The sequence below is a fragment of the Mixophyes fleayi genome, chromosome 1, assembly GCF_038048845.1.
Source record: "Mixophyes fleayi isolate aMixFle1 chromosome 1, aMixFle1.hap1, whole genome shotgun sequence".
NCBI classification, from domain to species: domain Eukaryota; kingdom Metazoa; phylum Chordata; class Amphibia; order Anura; family Limnodynastidae; genus Mixophyes; species Mixophyes fleayi.
Window position 1 is genome coordinate 4,073,244 of NC_134402.1, and position 13,684 is coordinate 4,086,927.

Genomic DNA, 13,684 nt, shown 5'->3' on the forward strand with positions numbered 1-13,684 from the left:
ACCGTTACCTCACTGCCCAAGGACTCAAGCGAGTCGCTAGGATTCAAAAGGCCAGGAGTTTTATTTCAGGAACTGGTCCATCTTTTCTCTGTCTAGTGACTTCTCCGACAAGAGATTAGAGTAGAAAGACCGTACGACACCAAGGATGCCCTCCTTATCCTCCCTGAGCACATCCCCAGCATCGCACAAGCCCCTCACCTCCTTAATATCTACCGAGTTCCTACAGCTCTGGAGAGGGTCGTGCGAGTGGTACTTCCCATAGTCCCACTCTAGAATAAAGGAAGCGTACCGGTCATACTGTCACACTGTATCTCTCTCATCTGAGCCTTCACTCAGGAGATCTCCCCACCATCTCCCCGGCCAGAGATCAGGAACCCAAGTTTCTTTCTCAGCACCAGGTAGGTACTTTCTTTTAACAAGTTATTTCTAGCTACCAGGCCACGGTTAAAGCCCCGGGTCCTCTTCTTTATTATGTCCCACCACTCAGACCTACTCCAACCACCCTCTAAAAGCGTTTACTGGGATTCAAACAAGTCCCTAAAGGAGTGTCTTACCACCTCATTCTCTAGGAGCTTGGAGTTCAGGCGCCAGAGGCCCCTACGCTTCCGAAGAGTCTCCGAGGCATTCAAGGACATAGAGAGGTAAACATGATCGCAAAACTCTACTGGCCTTAGCTCAGGAGCCAAGGTTTTTGAGCTCTTCTTAACGAACAACCTATCTATCCTAGACCTACAGCTGCCTTTAAAATAGGTGAACCCCGTGAGGTTCGGAAAATGCCGAACATGCACATCCACCAGACCAGCCTGCCTAACCATACTAGCTAAACAAAAGGGAGTCATAACCTAGAGAAGTCCTTGAACCTCCCCTGTCTTTAGTCCTATGACGGTGTTAAAGTCACCCCCAAAGACTATCTGCCAGGCTGAAAAAAGGTATGGCTTTACTTAAAATACACTTCCTTTCCCACTTGGTTTGGGGACCTCAGACATTAATTAACCTCAGGTCGTGTCCTCTCAGATTGACATTCAAGACCATGCATCTACCTACTTCTAATTCTACATACCCCAACCCTTGTCTGCCGGAGCATACATACATACATACATACATACTGTGACAGGCTGGATCACTTATGCCACTCTATTTGTTGTTGCTGGGAACTGGCTGGGCTTATCTTGCCACAGTCCCCTTTCGTTATTCCAAATACGCCCCTCCTGTCGCAGTGGTATGAGCCTGCTGCCACCACTGGACTCCTTTATGCCATCCAGGACCACGTTCCTTTTGGGTAACTGTCGCTGCTAATGTGCTTCCGTGTTGGCACTTAGGTTGGTATCCCTGACCGCTTACTATGGATCAGGGTGCTGTGAATGGATCCCCCCATGCCTATCACACTGTCCAGAACTGCTGGGTAGCGGGTAGAGCGGTTGTACTAGGAGCTGGGTCCAAACTTCAGAACAGCCAGAAAACAGATTAGATTTAGGGTCTGTCGAAGTAACAATTAGCAAATAGAATATTACCAATAGAATGAACCAATGAACTTGAATTTTATGTGTCTGTACTTGTAAGAAGGAAAAAGTATTGAACTTTACTCTATATTTTACACAATAACATATTGCACAAGACACAGGTTTTTAGTAAATTTCCATTATTTCACAATGGCCGGATAAGGTCAAAGGGATGATGGCTCCAAATAAGGTCAATGCGACCCTTCCAAAAGACCCCTCCAAGAACATGTCACTTTAATGAAGACTAATGAATACTAATAAAGACTTAGAGTGCTATCAGTGATGTAAGCTGGGTAAGTGTGTTTTAAAGTAATGATGAGTAACATTTTCTATAAAAGAATGACTTAATCAAATATAGATTGTCAATTGACATTTGAGACCATGGGCGTATGTCTGCTTCGTCCAGTATGGCTGTATCTATGTATAATATATTTTTAATAAAAAATAGAAATATTATATTTTGGAAACCTGCTCATCTCATTTATTATTTAAAGAGAAGAAAAGAAAAATCTTATACAGGTCTAATCTGTAGGTCACAGGATTTTCAGCATTGAAGATGTTTTCAAGCAGGCCTTTGAAGCAAGTGATGGTTATTAGCAGTCACACTGATTAAAGGTATCAGTGGTCAGGTCAGATGGAACATCAAAATGATACTTTTCAGTACACGACAGTGCTTTTTATACATATTTGAACACAGCCTCACAGGCTATTTTTAGAATTAGGATGCAATTTGTTTACCCAAACATGGATTTACATGCAATGCAAAGTTAACAATATTTACGATTATCTATGATATCCCAAAACTCGCTGTTATTTCCTGCACCTTAATGTGGACACGGGAAATCTAACAGCAGTCTAATTAAATCTTCCTATGCCTTCAGGTGCTAGACCCTCACACATTAAAAGGTCTAATTAACATTTCTTTCAACAGTTGCAAAATACACATTTCCTCCAATGAAAAGAATTCCCCAAGAAAAGTTGCAAAACCCCAAACAAGGCATTTCTTTACACCAAGATACACAAAAGACTTCCTAAACAAAGTCTTATTGTATCAGATGTATACATCAGAAATAATGCATTTCCTCTAGCAAGGTTAAAACACAAACAAATTTCTTCCCCTGGTCTCAGAAATAAAGATCTCTTTTACCAACATACCCACAATATCAAAAATAAGTACATTTGCAATTATATAAATAAGCGCCCTGAGCTATTTCCTTTAAATAAATTTATATCATAAGTTATTTATGAGTGATCAAGTCACATTCCTCCCCACCTTGTCTAAGCGGGCAACCAGCATGCATGCCCCAATGATTTGGCCCTGGTCCCGCAGTTCTAAGAGTTACCGGGGGCTGACCCAAAGGATTCGGCTCTTCCTGCAGAGACAGTCCATCTGCATTGCTGTGAGCCTTTCCTTGCTTGTAAATTATGTCACAGTCATAAATTTGAAATGCAAGGCTCCAGCGCAATAATCTGCCATTTTCCTCTGAGGTGTGTTGTAGCCACTTTAAAGGATTATGATCAATCACCATAGTAAAATGTTGTCCATACAAATAAGGTTGAAGTTTTTTCACTGCCCAAACAATGGCCAAACATTCCTTCTTAATTGTGGCATACCCCACCTCCCGGTTTAGCAGTTTTCTACTCAAATAGGCCACAAGCCCAATCCAGGGTTTCCATAAACGACTAAAATGTCAGCTCACAAGCGAGTGTCCAGTCAACTACTTTGGGCAGTTTCTTCTTAGTGAGATCTGTCAGGGGCTTTGTTACAGTGCTAACGTCTGGGACAGAACTCCTGTAGTACCCTGCTGTTGTTAAGAATGCCAGTACATGTAATTGGGTCGTGGGCTGGGGCCAGTCTCGGATTGTCTCTACTTTAGCTGGTTCTGACCTAACCCTACCTTCCCCCACCTGATGACCCAGATACTGTACCTCTGACATCCCCATCTGGCACTTCTCTGCCCTAACAGTCAGAAATGCCCACCCAATCTTCCCTAACACCAGCCCTATTTGATCCAGATTTTCTTCCCAAATCTTACTGAAAATGGAAATGTCTTTTAGGTTTGCCTGAACTCTGTCCAACTCATCTACAAAAGCGTTAATACACGGCAAGGGATAGGTGTCAGACATGGGCACATTATTCAACTGGCGGTAGTATACACAAAACCGTGTTGCCTTATAATTCGTGCAAACCAATACACCAGAGGAAGCAGATGGACTGCGCAGTGGCTGGATCACACCTAGCTTAAGCAGCCACCACATCTTCCTGTGTAGACTCTCCTTGGCCGCTGGTGAGACCCGATACGCCGTTGCCTACCTGGCCTATGCTCACCCGTGTCCACGTGGTGCATCACCAAGGAAGCCCGACGGGACTTTCTACTGAACTGAGTCGCAAAGGGCCACAGCACTGCCTCAAGCTGCTCCCTCTTGTGGGCACTGAACTGCTCATCCCAGCCTACTTCCTCTACACCACCTTCCTCTCTGGGATCCGCGAGGAGGGCAAATAGTGGGTCACTTCCTGGTTCCTCAGTTGGTAAGCAGCAAACCGCTGTTACCGACTCCACATGCTCGTGGTATGCCTTCAACATTTTTAAGTGTTAGGTCCGCTGCTGCCTACCGTCGCTATCAAATAACGCCACATAAGTGAACATAAGTGTACAGTCCAGCTCAGGCAGCCTGGAGCTTGTTCTGGTGAGTGGGCATCAAAACAAGGACCTTCTGCCCTACCTCAAACATTCTGGCACGCGCGCCCTGATCATACTAAGTCTTCTGTTTCGCTTGCGCTTCCTCTACATTTTCCGCAGTTATGGAGTAGAGAGCTACAGCCTCTGGATACCTGGTAGAGTAGTTCACCATGGTGAGAATGTTCCTCTTCCCCGATCTACTGGGCACAGGCAGGGGATCTACTATGTCCACAGCCACACACTGAAAAGGTTCCCCAAATATTGGCAAGGACCTGAGGGGAGCACAATCACTGGGGCAACCAAGACACTGACACACATCATAGGACTTACAGTAAGCCCGAACGTCATACGATATTCCAGGCCAGAAAAAGTTCTGTTTCAGGCGCTTCAGTGTTCGATCTCTTCCCTGGTGTCCTGCCATAGGGATTTCAATAGAAAATGCAGTCACAATTCCACCCCCAACATCATTGCCTAAGATTACATCAGTTGGGAGGCCATCCATAAGGGCAACATCTCTCAATTCCCGGCTATCTCCCCAGTCCAGATACACCCTTGCAACAGACCCTTCCTTCTCCAGTCCATCTGCCACGGTAACTTTGGCAGTGCAACCCTGCAGTACAGCAGCAGGATCAATAATATGGGGACTCACAAAAGTAATTGAGACCCCTGAGTCTCTAAGTCCTTCACCCTGCCGGGATCCCACATGGACTGGCTGCAGGTTTCTCCACATGTTTTTGGGGTGTATTTTGAACAAAAAGGTGACTCTCTCCGCTGAGTCAACTTCAGACGCGCCACACTCCGTTGGGCTAGCAGTGGTGGAAACAGTCTCTACTGGCTCACCTTCGCCAGTTAAGAAAGTCAGCCGGGCCTAAGGACTCGAATTAGGGTCATGTGTTTGGGGTGCTGGGGCTGTCGGACAGTCCATCCTTAAATGACCGGTTTTCCAACAGTTGTAGCATTTCTTCTCCAACCTGGGCTCCGGTGGTCTCTGATAACTCCCAGGGACAGGACGGGGTGGTGGCTGGTGAATGGTACCCAAAAGTTTAGGTGCTTGCTTGTGGGTTGATTAGAAAAGGGGTGTCCCCCTAATTGTTTAGTCCTGTGATCTTCGCTATTAACTGAATGTGTGGCCTCACTGCCACATATTGATCCGCCAGCTAGGTGGCTGCTTCCAGGATGCCTGGCTTCCGATCCAGCACCCAATCTGTCACCTCCAGTGGGCACCGGCGGTGAAGCTGTTCTTGGCACATTTAGTCTATTACTTCCTCCACGGTCTGGGCACCTGCTCCGCGCACCCACTTCCTGGTTGACTCTCACAGCAGGTTGGAAAACTCCTCCTCGGTGGAGTGGAGGTTCTTTGTAAGGCCCCGGAACTTCAGATGATAAGTTTCTGGGGTAATAGGGTACCATTTAAGGAGTGCCCTTTTCACTACATCATAGTCCGCACAGTCCTTCGAGGGCACTCCACAGTAGGCTTCCACTGCACATCCTTTTAGTGTAGGCACCAAATGCTTAATCCATTCCTCTCTGGGTACAGCGTGTAGCCTGCAGGTCCTTTCAAATACCTGCAGGCGCTCATCAATATTCCCAACACAGTCCTCAAATTTAGGGCAAAATAGAGATGACAGTCCTGATCCTCTAGGAGGCGCCTCCCCCCTGGGTTGCATGACTGGTGCCCTTCCCTCTTAGCGCCATGTCTCGATGACCTGTGTCCGCTCAGGTGCAGATGCGTTGTCCCCTAAGGCTGCCAGCTGAATCTTTAGCCTGGCAACCTTGCACTTATCATAGGACAGAGGGGCTGGTTGTGCGGCTGCAGTCTGCTGGGTAGAGGTCACTGCAGGCTGTTGAGCAGGGATCTCTGTTGTCTGGGCGTCTGGGGTATCTAGCTCCCGGTCGTCAACAGGGCTGCCGCCTTGGCCATCAGTTTTCCTTCACCTGGCTACCCTGCTGTCGGTGCCACTTGTACAGCAACTCTCTCATCTCTGCCCTGCTTGGTGAATGGCTGAGGTCAATGTGCTTGACACTACACTGAGTGTCAAGGTCCTCCCTGGAAATATTGATGTAGTCAGACATCGTGTGCGTTCTCTTGGCTGCAGTTATTCCTCTCCTGAATAACTCGGCTCTACTGAATGGTTCTGGAAAAGCCGCTGTGAGGATACCGGGTCTAACGTAACCTTCTGCATCACACACTCGGTACCTACTCAAGGTTCAAAATCACCCAGTCAAATATCCAAAATAATACAAATAAGTTTATTTAACAAAATGTTAGCACAAAACAGCAGTAAACATATTTAAATAATAACTTGCAACAAATAACACTACAGTCTGTCACAGACAACATACAGGGTATAATGAAAACACCTCACCAGTATCCTTGTCACTCTCAGGGACTGCTGTCTATAAATCCAAGCTTATCCCCCTCTCTCTTTAAGGCTAAGCAAAGGTAGCGGCCTTCGTCACTGTCACCTCGTTTTCAGCGGACACACAGCTCCCCAGGACGTGGAAAGGTAGATCAGGGCAACGACAGTACTCCAGGGACCGATTGTCCCTTTCCTGTCAGGGGAAGAGAATTATATATCAATGCCAGCCTGACCTCAGCTATCACTTTTTAGTGAATGCCGATTTGCTGTCCTCTAGAGCTCTCTTTTAAGCCCAAAAATTACCTCATCAGCAATTTTAGGACCTGCCTGATTGGTCCTTTTCTGTGTTTACCTTTTCACAGGTAAACATACAGCCAAAGCAGATGAGTCCCTCCTGATTTAATTAGGGAAAGGTATTGTTCTGTGGCTATACAGCAGAGTTTGTTAAAACAGGAGAGATCACAATCCAGACACATTTACATTTAAATACACAATGCAGTCCTCTGTAATTAAACATTGAGCTCACATCTGAACAAAGACAAGAGACCTCCTGGTGTGCTGTACATTCATACAGGACTGGTGGACAATAATCCTTTTGCCTAGACTGAAACAATGAACTAGTCTGCAAGATAACAATACATGCTGGCAGACCTTTTACTACTTTCCAAATAGAATATACACAAGTCTAAATATGACTGAGAAATATGGGGAACTAGAGGGCTGGAAAAAGTATATGTTTTTATAGTCCACATTTGACAGGTTGAGGTAATATTAATACCTTGTTTCCCCACAGCCGCCTTGGTTCATCCCACCGCTTGCCACCAGTTATATCTGTGACAGGATGGACCGTCTATGCCACCCTGTCTGTTGTTGCTGGGAACTGGCTGGGTGTACTTTGCCACCGTCCCGTTTCATTATTCCAAATACGCCCCTCCTGCCGCAGTAGGAGGAGCCTGCTGCCACCACTGGATTCCTTTATGGCTCCCAGAACCACGTTCCTTCTAGGTAACTGTCGCTGCTAGTGTACTCCTGTGCTGGTACACTTGGGCTGGTACCCCTGACCGCTTACTATAGATCAGGGTGCTGACGATGGATCCCTCCTGGCATATCACACTGGCCAGAGCTGCTGGGTTGCAGGCAGAGCGGTGATACTAGGAGCTGGGTGCAAACTTCAGAACAGCTGGAGGACGGATTAGATTTAGGTTCTAATCTGTAGGTCACAGGATTACAGCAATATTGAAGAAATTGTCAAGCAGGGTCTTGAAGCAGAGTGATATTTATTTTGTCCAAGTGTCCTGACAAAGACAGTTCCACTGATTAAAGAAATTCGTGGTCAGGTCAGATGGGACATCAGCATGATTAATTTCAGTGCACAAGGGCTCTCCTTTTATACAGTTTTAGACACAGCCTCACAGGCTATTTTTAGAATCAGGATGCAATTTGTTTAACCAAACATGGATTTACATGCAATGCAAAGCTAACAATATTTACGCTTATCTGTGATATCCTAAAACCTTGCAGGATTTTTTCTGCATCTTATTTAGGACACAGTGGACATCTGACAGCAAGTCTAATTACCCCATCCTTTCTCTTAAGGGGTATTGGACATTCACATCAAAAGGTCTAATAAGCATGAGATTAGGATGTGTGCTTTCTTCCAACAGTTGCAGAATACACATTTCCTCCAAAGAAAATAATTCCTCAAGAAAAGTTGCAAACCCCAAAGAAAGCATTTACTTACACCAAGATATATAAAATACTTCCTAAACAAAGGCTTATTGTATCAGATATACATCAGAAATAAGGCATTTTCTCCAGCAACGTTAAAACAGAAAAAATTAATTTTCTACCCTGATCTCAGAAATAAAGCTTTCCTATACCAAAATATACACAATATCAAAAATAAGTGCATTTGCAATTATATAAATAAGCGCCCTGTGCTATTTCCTTTAAATAAATTTATACCATAAGTCACTTATAAATGATCTAGTAACAACTGCCATGTTGGAAAAGAACGTACTATGTTCATATGGATATGTCATGATTAACGTTGAAGTTAGAACTGGTAATGCGTAAATGGGTCTTTATCTTCCCGAGCCAAATGTAATTGTCTAACATGGTTTTACAAATTTATTTTCATATTATTTTCTGTTCAATAACACTGTTGTCCGAAAATCTTGTATTTGTTCAATCAACCCATGATACCAAGGAAATAAATCACTAAACTCCAAAATTGAAAAATTCAGATATGAACCTTTAAGGTAAAGTACATTGTTTAATGTTGCCCCAACATTCCATTGCCGCGCTTTTATAAAGTAGTACACTTCCATCTCCCTTGCAGACAGGTGACACTCCTCCCACATCTTCAGAACAGTGTCCAGATGTGATAAATCATAAAGCTAATTCTGCTGACTTTTGAGGTTCACTGACCCTGCCTCTGTGTGTGACTCAACCAGATCACACAGTGTATTTCTCCAGATAAAGTCTGCAAGCCTTTGAGTCACTCTCTGGCTGCTCAGTTACTAAAGCACCACCTCCCAAACATGGCTCCTGCTGCAGGAAAGTAACAGAGAGCGTGGTGGACTTAATTAGTTAAGTTGAATGCATATAATTTAGCTTTGCAATAAACAACATTTGAGAATATATATATATATATATATATATATATATATATATATATATACTGATCAGTCACAATATTAAAACCCCCTGCCTAATATTGTGTAGGTCCTCCTTTTGCCACCAAAACAGCTCCGACCTGTTGAAGCATGGCATCCACAAGACTTCTGATGGTGTCCTGTGGTATCTGGCTCCAAGACATTAGCAGCAGATCCTTTAAGTCCTGTAAATTGTGAGGTTGGGCTCCATGGCTCAGACTTGTTTTTCCAGCACATCCCACAGATGTTCGATCAGATTGAGATCTGGGGAATTTGGAGGCCAAGTCAACACCATGAGCTTGAACCTTCTCAAACCATTCCTGAACAATTTTTGCAATGTGGAAGCACGCATTATCCTGCTGAAAGAGGCTACTGCCATCAGGGAATACCGTTGCCATGAAGGGGTGCACTTGGTATGCAACAATGTTTAGGTCGGTAGTACGTATCAAAGTAACATCCACATGAATGCCAGGACCCAAGGTTTCCCAGCAGAATATTGCCCAGAGCATCACATCGCCATCAGCATAGGCACTCTGACTGGTCTGTGGCTACACACCCCCATGCACACCAAGCTGTGATGCGCTGTGTGTTCTGATACCTTTCTATCATAGCCAACATTAACTTTTTCAGCAATGTGTGCTACAATAGTTCTCCTGTGGGATTGAACCTGATAGTTTGTCCATAGTCTGTTCTAAGGAAAACAATATTGGATACCAAAATATTGTTATATCAAGTTGTTTTAAACTTCATCAATAGTTCACAATAATATCAAGTGATATAGTTCTGATGTTTAGAGGAGGCTTTCAACCAAAGGCAGCACCATAGATTAGACATCTCAGATCCATGTATACTCTTAAGCATAAAACAATAAAGGCTGATACGTTTCTCCATGGAACATGATCTCTTCATAGGTATTTCCATGGAGAAACGCGTCAGTTTTGGTTTCATATAAAATTACCCTATTTTTACCTTTTACGTAATTGTTAATTCTGTGCCGTATTTGGAATTTCTCCAAACAAATGCATGTGGCAGAGGGTGTTAATAATAGGTATGGAGGATATAAACCATTAAGACCAGGTAAATTTGCCTTTGACAAATAAGTTTTAAATGCAGAATAAAAGACCACTGGTGTACTTTATTGATGATGTCTGGAACCATTATGCACATAAACCATTTTATTTTTAATATCCTTTCTGATTCACCCACGTCTTTCCCATAGAGCAGAAAATCCATTAGTTATACTCAAGGACATATTTTTGCCCCTATCATTATCAATGGCCATTACCACTGGTGCATTTACACATAAGTTGGCAACTGAAATCCCACTATAGAATTTGCATACTATCCATCTGTAGATAACACAATATACACGGCTGCTCCCTTTAATGTTGGTTGGAATGTCAGCTGTGATTCAATAAGGAATAATATTATAAATCTTGTGTTACTATATTTTGCCTATTTCTCCCTGTTGAAGGCATGACTAGATGCTCCACTCATGAAGGTTTAATATTTGTGCTTTGTTCCACTTTATTATGTTTGGAGCATTCACAGATACATATTTATATTTTACCTTTTTTTTTTTTACAGAGCATTGACATGTCTAACTACGTTATCCGAGTATACAAGGACTCTGACTGCGACGTGGCCAGGCACCTGTTTGCTTGTGGAATTAAGGAGCACAGTAAAAAAATATTTTACCATGCATTAGGACTACACTACATCTGGCTTCTGTTGGTTCTTGTGTTCATACTTGTGTTGAACTTTGTGTCTGTTACTATGTCCATCCTCGCAGTGACCATGGTAATACTCAGTGTTTGGTTTGGAGCCCGGCATATGTACACATCCTGCATTCGGTTAGCACTGTCTAATGACATGTTGGATATCCGGAAATATTACCTGCAGCGGGAAGGCTACTGTTTCTGGGTGGCTGAGTTAGAGGGGGAAGTTGTAGGGACAGTGGCTGCTCTCCCTTCCCATCTCCCCAGTGGAGAAAAACACTTACAACTGAAACGACTCTCAGTGTCCAAAGGGCACAGAGGCAAAGGAATTGGCAAACAGTTGTGCAGGACCATGATTGACTTTGCCCGTAAGAGAGGCTGTGATGCAGTTGTGCTGACAACGACTTTAACACAAACTGATGCCTGTGTCTTGTATGAGAAGATGGGCTTCAGACGAACGCACACATACTATCCAAAACTCTTGGCAAAACTGCTTGATTGCAGAGACGTGGACTACCAATATGATATCCCATCAGTGCAATGACATTGTATTTCCTCCACACTGTATTCAACACAAAATATTACTCTGTGATTATTTATAAAGCAATGGAATGGTCACATTGGAAGAGCCAAAATTAAATGAATTCCCAGTTTAAACCAGTTTGCCACCATCCTTTCCCAGAGTGCTTTGGTGAAGTCACAATAAACATGGTCTATCAGGTCAAATCCCAACAGTAAGGAAGAGAGTGGGGATTCATTTTCTTACACAGTAACAAAGAAGTTAAAGTTTAGTAAATGATCATAAACCTCTTTTCAAGGAACATATCTGACAATTTTGTGCGTATGATTCGCAAAATCACTCTGTGCATGTCCACAACCAAACACTACACCACAGGATGCAGAACGCTCACTTCCTCTTCAGAGACAAAGGACACTTACTACAGCCTACAATTTCAGGGATGGAAAGGGGCAGGGAAGGGGCCGCTGTCAGTGTACATTAAGGGAGTGCCAATCAGCAGCGTCTGATTCAAGCTTTGGGCATCTCAAAGTACTTGTTTTTCTGCCATATCTAAAGAATAAAAAAAAGGGAAAAGAGAGCGCTAAGCTAGAATAATATGACATTTATTACAATTAGTAAATCACAACCAAGAATAAATATAAATTAAGGAACTAAGAGATTAATCCCAACTATTAAGAATGTTTGTCACACAACACTCCAGTTGTTATATCAGGGATTAGAGATATGAAGCGGCTTCGGATTTAGCTGAGAAACGCGTCAGCCTGTTGGTGAACTTTTGAGGTTACCTATCCCGAGGTCTCCATTATCTACATTATTCCAAGGTTGTCGCGGAGGATTGGATCATTTCATTTGCTTATCATTGAAAATGGTACCATTTTTTATTGTTGAACTCTGCCTGCTTGTTTTGACACGCATCATCTGTGTCACACAGACCTGTGATATATACAAACAACATGTTCCGGAGTTCATATCAGTGTTAGATGCACACGAAGCTGTGCCAACTCTTACCAACTCACATTGGTCACACTCAGAACTGTGATTTTCGGCAATTGTAATTTCCCGGAGTTTGTATCACCGTTGTCCATCTAGTTTTTTCTAATTAATCAAGACGAGTTATACAGAGATCGTGGAGGATATAACTTATTAACTGTACACAGAGTTGTGCTGAATGGAAGTCTCATGTTCCGGAATTTACATATATTAAGTTTTTTTTGATCAGTGTCTCCTAATAGATGATCCTATGCATACAGAGCTGTACCCACAGAAGAAGAATTATAGGAGCACCTGGTTGTAATTTGATATTAACTACTATCAAGTGCAGTAAACACTGCGCACAGTAATCAATATCTCTACTCCCCGATATAACAATATAACAACCTGATTGTTGTGTGACAAACATTCTTAATAATTGGCATTAATCTCTTGGTTCCTTAATTTATATTTATTCTTGATTGTGTTTTTACTAATTGTAATAAATGTCATATTATTCTAGCTTAGCGCTCTCTTTTCCCTTTTTTTTATTCTTTAGTTATTTATATTCGGGTTCCAGTACCCGTTCAAGAGTGCAGCGGATTTTATAAATCACTGTTTATATATTGTTATTAAGTCTTCAAGCGCCTGTCTTGTTTTTGTTTTCTGCCATATCTCTTGGTCCAGCTACAGGACTAGTCCTGATTACTAGTGATAACAGTCTTGTATGCAGCTATCAGATGTGTTTGCAGCTATCAGATGTGTTTGCAATAAGGTGCAACTGTAAAAATCTATTTTATGTACAGTAGACATTTATAACACCCTAATAAATGTTTTATCATTATTGCCTTTATTATTACCAGGTGACATTAATAGAATATTATTTTTTCTGTGCGTGTATGTGAAAGGGTTCATCAAAATAACACCACTTGGTCTGACTAAAAATTGATTAAACTCCCCCTAAACTACATCTCACACTTACTACTCCCTACCCAGCACAGTTTTTCCACCACTAAAATTTAGTTCCAAATCTGACACTATGAGGAAATATTGAGTTACTTCCAGAAGTATCTCAAATATAATCTCATCCTACTATAATCAGTTATTGTTAACTAAACAATTTTTAACCAAATAATTTTTATCTGTCTTAAATATAGTGTTATAACAACCAAACCTAGCTGACATGTGAATTATTTAAGGACACAAAGACAGTATGTTATCATCATCATCATCATCATTAGCTATTTATATAGCGCCACTAATTCCGCCGCGCTGTACAG

The 13,684-nt window shown here is 42.6% G+C and overlaps 1 protein-coding gene across 1 annotated transcript in view; it reads left to right on the plus strand.

The window, feature by feature from the left end:
* LOC142103726 (N-acetyltransferase 8-like) overlaps window positions 1-13,248 on the plus strand; it is a 21,481-nt gene extending 8,233 nt beyond the window's left edge. The window contains exon 2 of the mRNA XM_075187874.1: window positions 10,785-13,248. Within this exon, the coding sequence (XP_075043975.1) occupies window positions 10,794-11,459 (666 nt within the window). The 5' untranslated portion in view covers window positions 10,785-10,793 and the 3' untranslated portion in view covers window positions 11,460-13,248. The remainder of the gene's footprint in view (window positions 1-10,784) is intronic.
* Window positions 13,249-13,684: the final 436 nt, after the last annotated feature.